The 13,996-nt window shown below is 37.1% G+C and overlaps 1 protein-coding gene and 1 long non-coding RNA gene across 2 annotated transcripts; one reads left to right on the top strand and one right to left on the bottom strand.

The window, feature by feature from the left end:
- Positions 1–794: 794 nt before the first annotated feature.
- Positions 795–3,502, bottom strand: LOC125138501. Its single transcript, XR_007137697.1, has 2 exons — positions 2,784–3,502; positions 795–1,922 (listed from the first exon to the last, which is right to left on the bottom strand). It is a non-coding gene; the product is annotated as an uncharacterized LOC125138501 (long non-coding RNA).
- Positions 3,503–3,554: 52 nt separating this feature from the next.
- nt5dc2 (5'-nucleotidase domain containing 2) lies at positions 3,555–13,725 on the top strand. The gene is made up of 14 exons (XM_027167267.2): positions 3,555–3,974; positions 4,450–4,634; positions 4,866–4,940; positions 5,034–5,089; positions 5,495–5,588; positions 6,643–6,771; positions 7,676–7,736; positions 9,319–9,421; positions 9,569–9,670; positions 9,804–9,885; positions 10,868–10,954; positions 11,055–11,195; positions 11,510–11,574; positions 12,672–13,725. The coding sequence occupies exons 1-14, from the start codon at positions 3,656–3,658 to the stop codon at positions 12,931–12,933; spliced, it is 1,761 nt and encodes a 586-aa protein (XP_027023068.1). The 5' UTR covers positions 3,555–3,655; the 3' UTR covers positions 12,934–13,725.
- The last annotated feature ends 271 nt before the right edge of the window (positions 13,726–13,996 follow it).

The following is a 13,996-nucleotide window of genomic DNA, read 5'->3' as shown; positions in this document are numbered from 1 at the left end:
CCTGAAAGATCTTGCAACAAACAGGTAAAAGGTTTCATAGTCAGATGAAACCATAGTAGTTTGCCTATCACAAAATCATTACAGTTGGAGCATGGTGGTGGAAGCATTATATGCTAGGCAGGTTTCTCATCTGCAGAGACTGAGGAACTTGATCATTCAGGTACAAGGAGGAGAACCAGATGAAATGCCTGAAAATGGTTTGGAATTTCGTATTCCAACAGGACAAAGCCTTCCAAGCATAAAGCCAAGGTTATAATGGACTGGATTTCCTGGACTTATAATGGACTGAAATCCTGACGACTTGACTTGAAGGTTGCTGTCCATCACCAAAAGGCAAATAAGCTCTCCCATCTTGAACGAAGAGAAGTCCACACTCCACACACTCCAAATCCAGTGTGACAACCTTGTATATAGCTACCCCAGAAGACTGTAATTGCTGTCAAATGTGCCTCCACCATGTATTGACTCTGACTCATATATACTACTACAAATTAAACTTAAGAACAGTAATCTAAAAGCATAATCTATTCTTGGTTTTCAAGTTAAAATGCATTCACTGAATTCATGTGGTGTGCTGTGTTATTTGGAAAAATGTTGCATTTACATCCATTAAGTTTACTGTACCGGACTTTTCTTTTATTTTGTATCTATCTATGTTCACTACACTTGATTACTACATTTGGGCATCTGAAAATTAAAGACTAAATCTCCCTTTACATAGTTGGGGAATATTTAGATCTAACTAAAACTAAATAAAAAGTGTGTGACGTGTACTCATGTAAAGCAATCAAATATTGAAATAATTGTATTGTGTTTATTGTTTTGCACTAAAATGAACATAATTAGATTCCTATTGTGTATTTAAATTGGAATATTTGTCAATTTCAACCATTTAATTCATATTCAGATTGCTATGCATCACTTATCAACTTATCTGCTATTAAAGTTTTACAAAAGAAAATGATTTCAAAAAAAGATTGTTAACTTACAGTATATTTAGATTCCACATAGTGCATCATTGAATATTAAAAGTTAGATATTTTCTAATTGATTTAATCAGATTAGGTCTGATTAAAAAAAAGAATAAGAAAAAAAGAAAAAAATTGGTAATTTTTTTGTCATCATGTTTTAAACAATTTTTATTCCACAGAAACTGTATATATACTCTGAATTCCTATTTAATACTCGTACTGTCTATATCGTCTAACATTGCCTGTATTGCCTTGTATAGTCTGTTTGTCTTGTCTTGTCTGTTTTCGTCTTGTATAGTCCAAGCTAAGTGTCATGTGTCAAGTGTCAAGCCAAGCATAGTGTTATTTATGTCTATACATTTGAGAGTCACCAACAGCTGGAACCAGATTCCTTGTTTGTCTCAACACACTTGGCCAATAAACCTGATTCTAATATAATAAACTAATATAGTAAAGTTTACAGTTTTCCCTTACACTTAAGTAAGAGAAAGTTACAATTAATAGTTTTTTTACTTTAGATCCTGGCTTATTTACTTTACTTAGGTTAGCTTGCAAGCAAATATTAGATTGTTTAATGAGAAGAAATGCATTGTAAAATGAGAAATGCATGAATTGTGCTTGAAAATCTGAATTATGCTCATGTGCAGCAGTTTCTGTAGATTACTCCATACTCATGAATCTGTCTCTTTTCCTGCAGTTCGTGGCGCATTCCAGTCATTTTATTGATCACACTCGCAGACACTACTCTGTGTGCTCAGGTCTGCTGTCCTCATGCTCTCTATTAAAGATACATGCTGCAGAGAGACTAAGCACCTACCCACAAGAGGAAGACCTTATCAAGCTCAGCAATGAAGAGCTGAACACACAAAAGGCACAGATGGACATAGCATAGGAGATAGGAACATTTGAGCTAGCACAACAAGAATTACTTGAATTTTGGTAATGATTTTCCTGAAAACAATGAAAAAGAAACAGAAATAGAGTCAGTTCAATGGAGTTGCAAATTCATTTTTAAAAAATCCAAGATTGTTTTGTATGCAGTAAACCCATTGTGATTAAGGTCTTTCCCTTTAAGTTAAACATTTAGGAGGTCTAGACACACAAACACAAATGATGTAAATAGAAATTGTGAAGAAATGGGTATCTATTGCTCAAATATTTTGTGATTCAAAACTTCAACTCTTACAAACCTAGACATTTGTTTTCATCTAGAGGAAATATGTTCCCCTATATCTGACACCAAAATCCAAGATCAGCCATCTCAGTAAGCTCAGTAAGTGTTTGACTGGAATTTCTTGGTAGACATGAACATAGACATTGTGACTCAGATAGCATGTGAGTATGTGAAAATGTGAGCATCCTTATGGCTTTTTTTTTTACACAGCTGTACTCAACAATGGACAATGTGGTTTTTACCTCGACACTATGAAGGTACATATTCAGGAGCTGCTCTTAAACTATTGCTGTTTCTTTTTATGAACTCATTTTATACAAATGTTTTCAGTCTGTAATTGTCATCACTTGCACAGTTAACCCATATGACCTAAAAAAAAAAAAAAAAAAGTTCTTCCCTGAGCTTTTCTGTATTTAAGTTCTTTTAGGGAAGGCACTACTTTGAAATTTAAAAAAATGAGCTCATTTCTTTTCCCTCCTGCATCAGTGGTGTACAATACTTAATAAGCATAACTAAAATGTGTTCCAATGTTGGCCAATAAACCTGATTCTGTTTGTAAATGTGTCTTTGGGATGCAATTATTTAAATATTTTCCATTACAAATTAAATAACTTAATCATTGTGTCAGAGATTATCACCTTAGTGCAATTAGGGCATGGTAGCCTTATGGTTAAGGCGTTGGGTAACTCAGAAGGTCACGAGGCCGAATCCCGCCGCGGGGCCCCTGAGCACAGGCGTCAACTGTTACTTATATAAGATGAAGTACAATGTTAGTTACTCTGGATTAAGGTGTCTGATGAATGCCAGAAACGTACTGTTTGATTTTTTTCCTCGTAGGCCACACGTCTGTCTTGGGGTGTTGGCTCTCACGCCTTTGTTTTCTTTTTTGAAAATTGATGCACAAGTTCATTCATGTTTTGTCGACTCTCAAGTGCATATCAACGGGCTCTGAGGTCTTTATTTTGTCCACGGCGTTGTCGTTATTAAAGTTTTCTTGTCCCACCAAAGTCTATTGACATACTTTTTTCCTGATTACACATTTCCCGCGGTGTGACTACTTTTGTATCTGATACTAAAAATTACCATTTGAACCGTACAGGAACACCAAAGAGTCCACCGATAAACAGAGCACACAAAGCACACGTACTCGTCACGTAGCACATGTAGGCTGGAGCTACTGTCAGTCATGCCCAGGGCTGGCCAATCCTATCGCATGAAATGTGGAAGCCGTTACCACATCTGCCACGTATTGGCTGAACTGGCACAAAAACCCTATTTCCTCCTGGAACAAAAACCCTTACTCAGAGAAACAGCGTTCTTCACGGCCATTGGCTCGGTTTAACGTCAATTATCATCACGCCTTCACGGGATTGGTTTGAAACGCCAGGTTAACGCCCTCTTTTATCTTTTCGGGTGCAGCTGCTGCCTAAATGTACACTGTGTACAAAACAGACAGAACAGCGTGGTAAACAAGCAGTCGTGTTCGACAACCTCCATCGTCGATACAGACATGTCGCGAAGGAGACTCTTAAATGTAGGTTGTGCTCTGTGGCAGAAAAGCAGCAGTGTCGGGTTTAAATCACACATAACTTTTTGTGCCAGCTTTGCAACCAGTTCGACACCAAACGACCAGAAATGCTGCAAAGAAGGACAAAAGTGTGCAACAGCCTCAGTGGCAGCGCCGCTCAGACACCACCATGTCAGTGGGAAATCAAAAGCAGAGGAATCTTTTAACAAATCCGGGAGATCTTTTTCTTCTACCGCTCCACAAATCGACCACAAAACTTACTTATGGGCAAGATACAACGAAATGAAACGCCTGGTGCACGGTAAGTGTGATAAAAGAGGATTTTACAGCAACATGTTTAGGGGGGAAAAAAAGGGGAATTAAGATCTGTTCAGATTACTGTTCTTATGCACACTGAACCAGGGGGTTTAATGGGGTTAAACATGGTTATTGTCAATTTCATTAAACTTCAGGTTTTAAAAGTAAGTATAACATTACATGCAATAAACACAGAAGCTACCAGATTTATACCTTACTGTGTTTGGGGACTGACAAATAAACTGCAGGCCAGAAGCATAACCACGCCTAAGGATCCAAATAAACAATCCCATCTCTTATCCAGAGTAGTTTATTTATTTCCGAAACATATCCCAATTCCCAGCAGCAGGCTTTAATTTGGATAAGAATCAAACCCAGAGGTACAGAATCTGATCTTCCCCCAGGAGAAGAACTGGGACAGTGTTGCCATGTCATTCTGATATGATTTAAAGCTAACATTCACATGCTCCTTTCTTCAGATTTGATTCCTCCTGGAGTTTGCAACCTTCTTAATCCCTCCACCATCTATGCCAACAACGAGGTGAACTTGGATGAGGTGGATATCTATGGTTTTGATTATGATTACACACTGGCACTCTACTCAAACGCTCTCGATGAGATGATCTACAACAAAGCCAGAGAGTTCCTCATAGAGCACTACAAGGTCAGTGGATTTTTAGGGATACTGTGACTATGGATTTGTATTATTGTTATTATTATTATTAGATTTATTATTTATTGTTGTTGGAAATGCAATTTACTCAACACCGGACGTATGTGGTGTATTTACAGACAAGTATTGAATAATAGTGTGATGATTTGTCAATACTTTATAAGTCGATGGTTGTGGGATAATTGTAATTGAGATGGTGACCTTTTTTTTCTCTGTTTTTAGTATCCTCAAGATATCAGCAAGTACAGATACATTCCCAACTTTGCAGCTCGAGGCCTTCATTACGATATCCAGAAGGTATATTGTGAGAGAACGTTATAAAATAATAAGTTATGCATATGCATGCCTATACGTATGTACTAGTGACTAATTGGGTTTTTTCCACTGTAGGGACTGCTGATGAAAATAGATGCTTTTCATTATATTCAGCTAGGCACTGTGTATAGGTAAGTTTGGGCTACATTGCCCATTATCATAATAAAATGGGGGATGTGTTAGTGTTAATTTTTTAGTTTCCCTGCCAACTGTCTGACCTCAAATAACAATATTAATTATTAATAAAATTTTGTGAATAGCACAGCTTTCTGTATTCTTGCAAGGCAGTGCATAAATCTTAACATTAATATAAGCTTAATTTCTGTACTATGTACATAATATTTACTAAAGCTAACCACCACTAACGAGTTAGCAAAGAGGAAAATTGAGCACTCTATTCAATATGAAATGTTGCATCCTAAGAAGCAAAAATATGTCCAGGTTCAATGTTGGTTATTTTTCAACTTTTTGATATAACAATTTAAGTATAATTTAAAAGAAAATTCAGATCCCTAATTGAGATGTTTTCCGCAAAGGGGTCTGAAGCCGGTTCCAGATGATGAGGTCATGCAGTTGTATGGAGGCTCTAATCACATCCCTCTCCACCAAGTCAGCGGCTTCTATGGAAAGGTTAATGTTCTTTATTGTCTGCTACCCAAGCATATCCTTCAAGTTTAGGTTTGATATTATTGATGTACACCAATCACCCATAACAGAGAAGTGAGTAACATTGATTATCTTGTTACAATGGCACTTGTCAAGGGTAGGACATATTAGGAAGCAATTGAAAAGTCAGTTCTATAAGTTGATGTGTTGGATGCGGGAATAATGGTCAAGTGTAAGATTCTGGGCAGCTTTGACATGGGCCAAATTGAGCCGTCTAGACATCTGGGTTAGAACATCTCCAAAATGGCAGGTCTTGATGATGTGCAATGGTTAGTAGCAACCAAAGGTTGTCCAAGCAGGCTCATTAATGCATGTGGTGAGTGAAGGCTAGCTCATATGATCTATGACCCAACAGAAGGTCAGGGTGTTCGTGCTGACTGTCGTCCACTGGAGAAAACAGTCAACAGCAGGCATGTGAGCACCAGAACTAGACCAAAGGTGCAATGGAAGTAGTGGCCTATGTGGATGTCCACATGCATGTGTGTTTCACTTACCTGTGAAGATGGCACCAGGATGCATTATGGGAAGAAGGCAAACTAGTGGAGGCATTATGCTCTGGGAAATGGTCTGCTGGTAAGCCTTGCTTCCTGGGTCCTGGAATTCATGTGCATGTTATCTTTACACGACTACGACCTTCACTCAATCTTTATTTGCAGACTAAGTAAACCCTTATATGATGGGTCAGAGCTCTTTGGTGGCACACGGGGGACTAACACAATATTAGGCAGGTGGATTAATGATATGGCTGATTGGTGTATGTTGGTTTATAAGGTATTTATTAAAGATATTTACCTACACCTCTCAGTGAATAAGTGACAAATGGAAATGAATTGCATAGAACATTTTATAATTTTGCCTAAGTCCATTTTTAATATAAAGCAATGTCTTTTTTTTTTTTTAGTTGAACAAAAAACATGTTTTGTTAGGGTAAATAATTATGTTCTTTGTTGTTCACTCTGTTACCTCACCTGAGTTTTCTGTGTAATAAATTGTTTTGTGTGTGTGGTTTTCTTTTCAGGGGCCTAAGATGAAGCAGTTCATGGACGTGTTTTCCATCCCAGAGATGACACTTTTGGCTTCTGTTAATGACTATTTTATCTCCAATGACATAGAATATGACCCTGAGCACCTCTACAAAGATGTGTCTGTAAGTGTGAACTCACATGTTGCTGTAGTTATCATAGTTATTACTATAAATATCTTGATATGAAGATTTATAAGTTTATATATGCAATATTTTTATAAAAACTTGAATAAATATTATTCTAAGGCTTGGCATTTAAAGCATTTTCTTAAGAAAAACTGAGTTTTAAACTTTTTAAAATCTGTATGTTTATTATGGTTGATTTTTTTTTTATTTTATTTTTTTTGTTAAATGAGTGAAGAGTTGAAAGACTGGTTTAAAACCATCGAATTTTTTTGTAACGCCTCAGACATTTTTCCGGAGGACTTATTGACGAAACCCCCATTCATTCAGCCAAGTTAAACCAGACTTTGCAGAATTTGGTTCCAGGGTGATTGTTTTGTCGGTTCTCAGCTAGAGCTTGATGAAGTCTTTTCTTTGTACTTCCCATCCCCCTTCTTTCTCATGGCCTTGCTCTTGCTCCCACTGAGCAGAAACACGTTATGCTCAATTGTTCTCACAATGTTTATACTTTGCTGCTCTGCTGCCATACTCACTCATCAAGCTCTGTTTAGCTTAAAACACAAAATTTGTGTTTTCATTTGTGCCACTGAAAGCATTTGTTGCAATCTCTTGATCAGTACACATTGAAAAGACCATTTTTGTCATGTTTACACTGTACATGCGAGTCTAGAACACGGTGTGCTCTCCACGCCTAACTGGCAGAGTCTCAAAAGTTGATTTGAAGCAGGTCTTAGTTTTTGGGAAGACATATGTGCAGTGAATGAGAATGCTTTGCATGTTTTGTATTCAACGAAATAAGCCTGTGCCAGTTTGATTGTCCGACTGTGTTGGTCTAAAGCATTTTGTGATGTGATGAGGTCATGCTCTTATTGTGGCGACTGACACATTGACTCTGTTTTCACAGGACGCTGTTGGTATGGTGCATATTAAGGGGTATATGTATAAGTGGATAATGCAAGACTTGGGTAAGAGTTAAGTCTTTTCCAACAGTGTTTTATTAGAAACATTACAGATTTATACTTTGTTACATATGACTAAGCATTTTTATTTCTGCTTCCATCAATCTGGCCTGCATTTGGCTCTGTGTATGTGAAACATAAACAAATTTTGCCGTAAACAAACACAGAATTTCCTGTATTACATGCAGTGTTTGCTCGTAAAACAAGCACTATTTTTAGTCTTATATTCTAAAATTCATCGTATCTTCTATGTGAATGTGTCAAATAGGAAAGAAAATAAGAATGCATTGATGTGTTGCAGAATTTGAAAAGAATGAATATTACTATCTCTAAGGTTATCAATAAATAAGAATATCAATGTATATATTTTGTATTTTCAAAGCAAACTTACTATTGTGCCAAAAAATCATCAGTACATTGAAATCAAAAGTCTTCCTTAGGTGGCCCCAACAACAAGCAGTTGGCTCAATTTCCAAATGACATCCTGTTAACCAACCACAGTGGCATTCTACACACTTTGTACTATACTACAAAGAACTGTGAAAACGCAAGGCACTGCTATTTGGGTCTCCAAATACGGCATTTATATTTTATATGTTTAACTTGACGGAGGGAAAATCCCTGTACTGTGCTGAGGGAAAGCACCAACATAGAGCTCATGATTCAGTACATGTAGTGATTACAGCAGGGCAAACATACAGGGCGATAACTGCAAGCAGAATGCAGTAGAATTTCTGCACAATAAATAAATACAATAATACAGTAAATATTGAGCATATTTAAAGGAAAAGGAGCCAGGCAAGTATATATATATATATTATTATTATTTGCTCTGTTTCCTTTGTATTACTAAATGTGGTGTTGGAATAATATGCACCACGGCCTTAAGAGAGAAGAGACACAATATTGTTGTTTCCATTATAATTACACATCTACTTTCTACTTTTATTAAATGTAATCATTATTCTATATTTTAGCAATAGCCAAAGTAATACAGAGGTGTAAGTAAATCGATAGTCATTCAGAAATGTTAAAGAATGTATATTAAGAGATAATTCACAGGAACTTGGTGGATGCTCACATTATTTATGTTTAACAATCTCTTTTTTTTTTTTTTTAAACACACCATAACAATGAAAAAACGCTTTAAAGTTCTGCTGCGAAAGTATTGACTAAGAGAAAGTTGAGGAGCTTTGCGGTTTACTAGTTATGCAAGTTTTTTTTTTCATATTAATTTCACCCAAAAAAGAGGGAAGCTGGTGCAGAAACTAGTTTTGGCTATTTACCTCTATAAATAACAAACATTGGCTTCTTTCAACTACATATGATAGCTATGTTATCATGAGGTTTTTTTTTTTCCAGCTTTTGCCATCATGTGCTCATACACAAGAGTCCCTATTGTGCTAATAAGATTTGTTCCTCTGTGTATGAGGCACACCATGTAACCTTTCTTATCTTTCACATACACCTACTGCTCACAGTGAATCATGGGCTGAAATGGTTGCTATTTGTACAAAAACACAATTTTACTTTAATAAGATTGCTTGTAAAAAAAAATACAAAAATTTTTCTGTTTTTCTTTCCCCAGAGAAATATATTCTCAGAGGTGATGAGACTTATGCAGTACTGCATCGACTAGCCAGCCATGGGAAGAAACTTTTCCTTATTACGAACAGCCCCTTCAGCTTTGTGTGAGTTTTGCAGAGATCAGGGTTACACCCATTTGTATATCTGTGCAGATATGTTGGAGCTTCTTTAAGCATTAACGAGCAGCTATAGATAATACAGTGCTGTCACTGGAGTGTATGCTTATTTTTCTTTTCTTTGAACCTTTTCAGAGACAAAGGCATGAAGCACATGGTGGGCAAAGACTGGAGGGACTTCTTCGATGTTGTGATTGTTCAAGCTGACAAGCCACACTTTTTTAATGACTGTGTGAAGTAAGTTTCCTGTCAGAAACATTTTTCTAACCTCTGAAAGACTGACCTGTGAAATCGGCCAGTCTGTTTGTGAAATGTCATGGTGAACATGCCTTGCGTGATCTGACTAATAGTTTTGTATCCAATATGTTAGACCTTTCAGGCGTTTGGACAGTAATGGAGTCCTCCAATGGGACAAGATCAAGAGTTTGGATAAAGGGAGGATTTACAAACAGGTATGCCACTGTCAAAGTAAAGTTTTGCCGCAACTTGTTTTAAAGCCCTGCAGTATATGTGAAATTGGCTGCCTTTTGTTGACTCAGTGTTATTCTTTAAACATAATATTAGCTAATACCTGGCAGTCTGCAATGCGTTAAGATGTCTTCCATGTGATCTATCCACGTACAGTTCTGCGTCATTTAGATTGTCATCCATGACTAGATGAAACCAGAAAATATTTATGCAAGACAAGCAAAGCTGAGTGGAAATAAGCAAATTCTCAAGAGCTGTTGTGAAAGCTAGCTAATTCTGCATTGTTTCTGTTTAAACTCCAGCCTGACTAATGACCCTGAATTGGAAATAAGCCCTAAAAGCAACTTCCACCTCCATATATAAATCCCCTTAACCGACTTCAGCAGAGTTACTTGTCTATTGTGCACAAGTTCCTTTGACTGACCTTAAGTGAAAGGCCATTGGGGGTTTGTGATCTTAAAATACTGCCTTTTGATAGTTTACTTGCTGTGAGAATGACCTCTTCTTGCTCCCTGCCAGTAGGTCTTGCTTTTGTTGTTGTGAATTGCTACATGTTGGCAAATGTGTTGGGTGACAATTACTAAAGTTTTATAAAAAAATATTCTGAAACCATGTCAGTTTGTTAATGTTTTTATAAATCCAATAACACTGTCAACCCTCTTTTAAACTCTTTGTTGAGAACCTCCAAACTCTGTTGTCGGGGGGGGGGATTAAGAGGCTGGCCTCAGACCAGCCCCCGGTACTCTTTGAACTGCAAGCTTTTATTGGTGACTTGGTCAGAGCCAGTTAACAGTGGGTTGCTGTGTCATTAGCTGGGAGGTCTGGAAAATAGTTACCACAACAGTTCCAATTCCTGATGGAGTAGTACAATAAATGAATGTGTCAAACTCTCAAAGCCAAGCTCATCATTAGCAGTCCAGTGTGTAAGACACTTAAACATTTGTTCTTGCATCTTATTTTTTCTAGGGAAACCTTGTTGACTTTTTGAAGCTAACAGGCTGGCGTGGCTCCAGAGTCCTCTATTTTGGGGACCATCTGTACAGCGACTTGGCAGTGAGTTTTGTTTTTAATGTTCCATGACAGTTTTATTCTGCAACGAAGTCTAACATGCTGAAAAATTTAGCCATTGTAATATTAATTGACTTTTGTGTAGGACCTGATGCTGCGCCATGGGTGGAGGACCGGTGCAATTGTTCCTGAGCTGGAAATAGAGACAAAGGTGGTGAACACTGAGCAGTATGCACAGAGTCTTACCTGGCTTCAAGCTCTCACTGGCCTTCTGGAGCGCATGCAGGTACAAACTACACCACCAGCAACATAGATCAAAAATCATAAATAATAAAGTTGTACCTTTCCCAACTTGAATGATGCTGTCATGACTCTGACTCTGACTCTGTTCTAGCACAGAAGAATAAAAACTTTAAAATTTAAATTTGCTATACTTTTTTTTTGTGTAGGGTTTCTTCATCAATTGCTGATGGAGATAGCAAAATAATTGGCAGATATTTTGCATTTTTAGATTTTAGATTTTATTTATTTTTTTTTTCCTCTTGAAAAACAATAATTGTATATTTAATGGTGACTGGGAAATCTTCACATGTATTCCAGATGTATCGGGATCCAGAATCCAAAAAAGTAATTCAGGAATGGCAGAGAGAGAGGGAAGAATTCCGGTGAGTGGTTTGAAAACTGATTAAGCAATGGCTTAGACACAGTTTAGACATAGAATTTATTATATTTGTACCCTTGCCACAGTAATATCATGGACAACTGAAAATGATACCATTTTTCATTAAAAACAAGAAAGTGGGACTGTGGTCTGTTTGGTCAGTTAAAAATCGCTAATTGTGAAGTGGTAGTCATACTATATTTTTATAACACCTCTATAACTGTTGGGAGCCATTAAGACAGATGTAAAAGATCTACAGATATTAAAGGTTAAAAATGTCAGCCAAAGTGTCTTTCTCTGCAGTTTATTATAATGCAACACTTTTACATTTCTGTAGCTTGTAATGTATTCTTAGTTCAGTCATTAGATTTTAGCATTCATGCTATTATTATTGAATGGTATGTCAGCTAAGGATTTAATGGTAAAAATCTGTTTTTCTTTTTCTCTCTGGTTGTCACTTCTGCTTATTCTCTGAAAGTGGTTTAATGATGTAAATATATGTGGGACTGGCATAATCAGCACTTCTGTTTTTGGTGCTATGTTTTAATCTCTCTCTCTCTCTCTATCTATCTAATATATATATATATGTGTGTGTGTGTGTGTGTGTGTGTGTGTGTGTGTGTGTGTGTGTGTGTGTGTGTGTGTGTGTGTGTGTGTGTGTGTGTGTGTGTGTGTGTGTTTCCAAAAGAAAGCTCCCCTATAAACAGAACAAACAGAAAAGAGAGTATAAAGCCTTGCTTTATTCTTCTACTTTGGCTGATCATAACACCAGTTTAGAGATATTGTCATGATTATAATATGAAGTATACCTGGTTTTGTGGTTTTGGTTTAGCGCAAAGAAACTTAAAAAGATGCAATGCCGTGCCACTCTGCTATTTTTGCATACATAAATTACTGTTTTCCACATTGTCACTCACTTTTTTTAACCATAGGACAAGTTTATCAAATTAAATATCCAAGCATTTGTCTTTTTTCTTAATTTGTTTTTAAAATTAGTTTTAGTATTATTATCGTATCCTGTTTGTGCATTAAAAAGGGTTCTTTGTATGAATCTCTTTCTCCCTTTTTTTAACCTTGCTTTTTATTTCTTTATTTTTACAGGGCTGTCACCAAAAACTTGTTCAACCCCCAGTTTGGCAGCATCTTTCGTACATGCCACAATCCTACTTACTTTTCACGGCGACTATGCCGTTTTTCTGACCTGTACATGGCTTCCATCAGCTGCCTTCTGAACTACGACCTCTCGTACACATTTTACCCGCGGCGTACTCCTCTGCAACATGAGGCACCCCTCTGGATGGATCAACTCTGCACTGGGTGTATGAAGACCCCTTTTCTGGAGGAGATGGCCCACATACGCTAAACTCTTTGCTGCACACGCTGTCCAGTGACGCACAAATTTAAACCAACTTACAAACATGACACATGTTACAGACTTGTTTTAATCAGGGTCAAATTATAGGTATGTGCATAGCAAAAACATCTTATTGAAATGATCACTTTCCCTGAATTCAGGACTCCATCCCCAGTTCAAAGGCAAACCAACCTCTGCTGGGGTATGCCTTGTAGTGCTGATCTTTAGGGACTTTTTGTATTTGAAGCAATGTGCTCATCATACCTGCACCATCTGCTGGGGCATCTGTTACACTGCATTTTTAGCGTTTACAAGGAGGGTAAATGGAAGCCTCTTGTTTGGCTTGTGACGCACAATTACTTTAATTTTTTTATATAATTATTTACAATGGCATTGACTGTCTTTTTTTTATCAGTTCTGCAAGGTACAATGTTACAATATTGCATACTTTTGGCTTGCTTTTTTTGTCAGGTGAAAGTAAGAGAAGCGCACAGACGTGGTGTATAAAGAGTGTAATTCCATACACTGTTTTTCTCTTTACCCTCAGACCATGATGTACTTATTTTCAGGGGTGCTGCGAACATTATGAATTCTGGACAATTTTTTTTCACCCTTTTTCTCGTTGGGCCCCATGTCCTCTAAACCCTCTTGGCTCCTTCCCCACTCTCTCCTCTACTGTTATTTTTTCATGTTTTGATAATCCTTACAAAGTCTTAGCATTATTTTGTCAAACTAACACCTCAAATAGCACACCCCATATATTAGCTTTTCTCTACTATGAATAAAAATGAGAATTTGCTACTGCTTGTCTTGTGTGGTTATTAGTTAGACCTTCTCTGCTGCTTTACTAGGAAGACCTTACCATGTGGCAGCAGTTCACTGAATACAAAGAGCTTTAGTTATTGTTCATGTGAAACATCACAACAGGGAAGGCTCTTGGTAGCTGATCTCAGACATTGCCTGATCTTTAAATCTTCACTTGTCGTTTTCTTTAAGGCTTTGACAACTTGCTTTTGTGGTTGCTGCTATGTAAATTGTAGTTACTGAAATCTTACTATTAGCTTAACCAGTC

The sequence above is a fragment of the Tachysurus fulvidraco genome, chromosome 14 (genome assembly GCF_022655615.1).
Source record: "Tachysurus fulvidraco isolate hzauxx_2018 chromosome 14, HZAU_PFXX_2.0, whole genome shotgun sequence".
NCBI lineage: Eukaryota > Metazoa > Chordata > Actinopteri > Siluriformes > Bagridae > Tachysurus > Tachysurus fulvidraco.
The sequence above is the reverse complement of the archived record's forward strand: the minus strand, read 5'-3'. Positions and strand labels throughout refer to the sequence as shown.

Bases quoted from the DNA above. Each gene is read 5' to 3' on its own strand.
- nt5dc2 (XM_027167267.2), top strand. From the start codon at position 3,656: ATGTCGCGAAGGAGACTCTTAAATGTAGGTTGTGCTCTGTGGCAGAAA. The intron at 4,941-5,033 runs GTATATTGTGAG...TTTCCACTGTAG, and splicing joins TTCATTACGATATCCAGAAG to GGACTGCTGATGAAAATAGA. The intron at 5,090-5,494 runs GTAAGTTTGGGC...TTTTCCGCAAAG, and splicing joins CAGCTAGGCACTGTGTATAG to GGGTCTGAAGCCGGTTCCAG.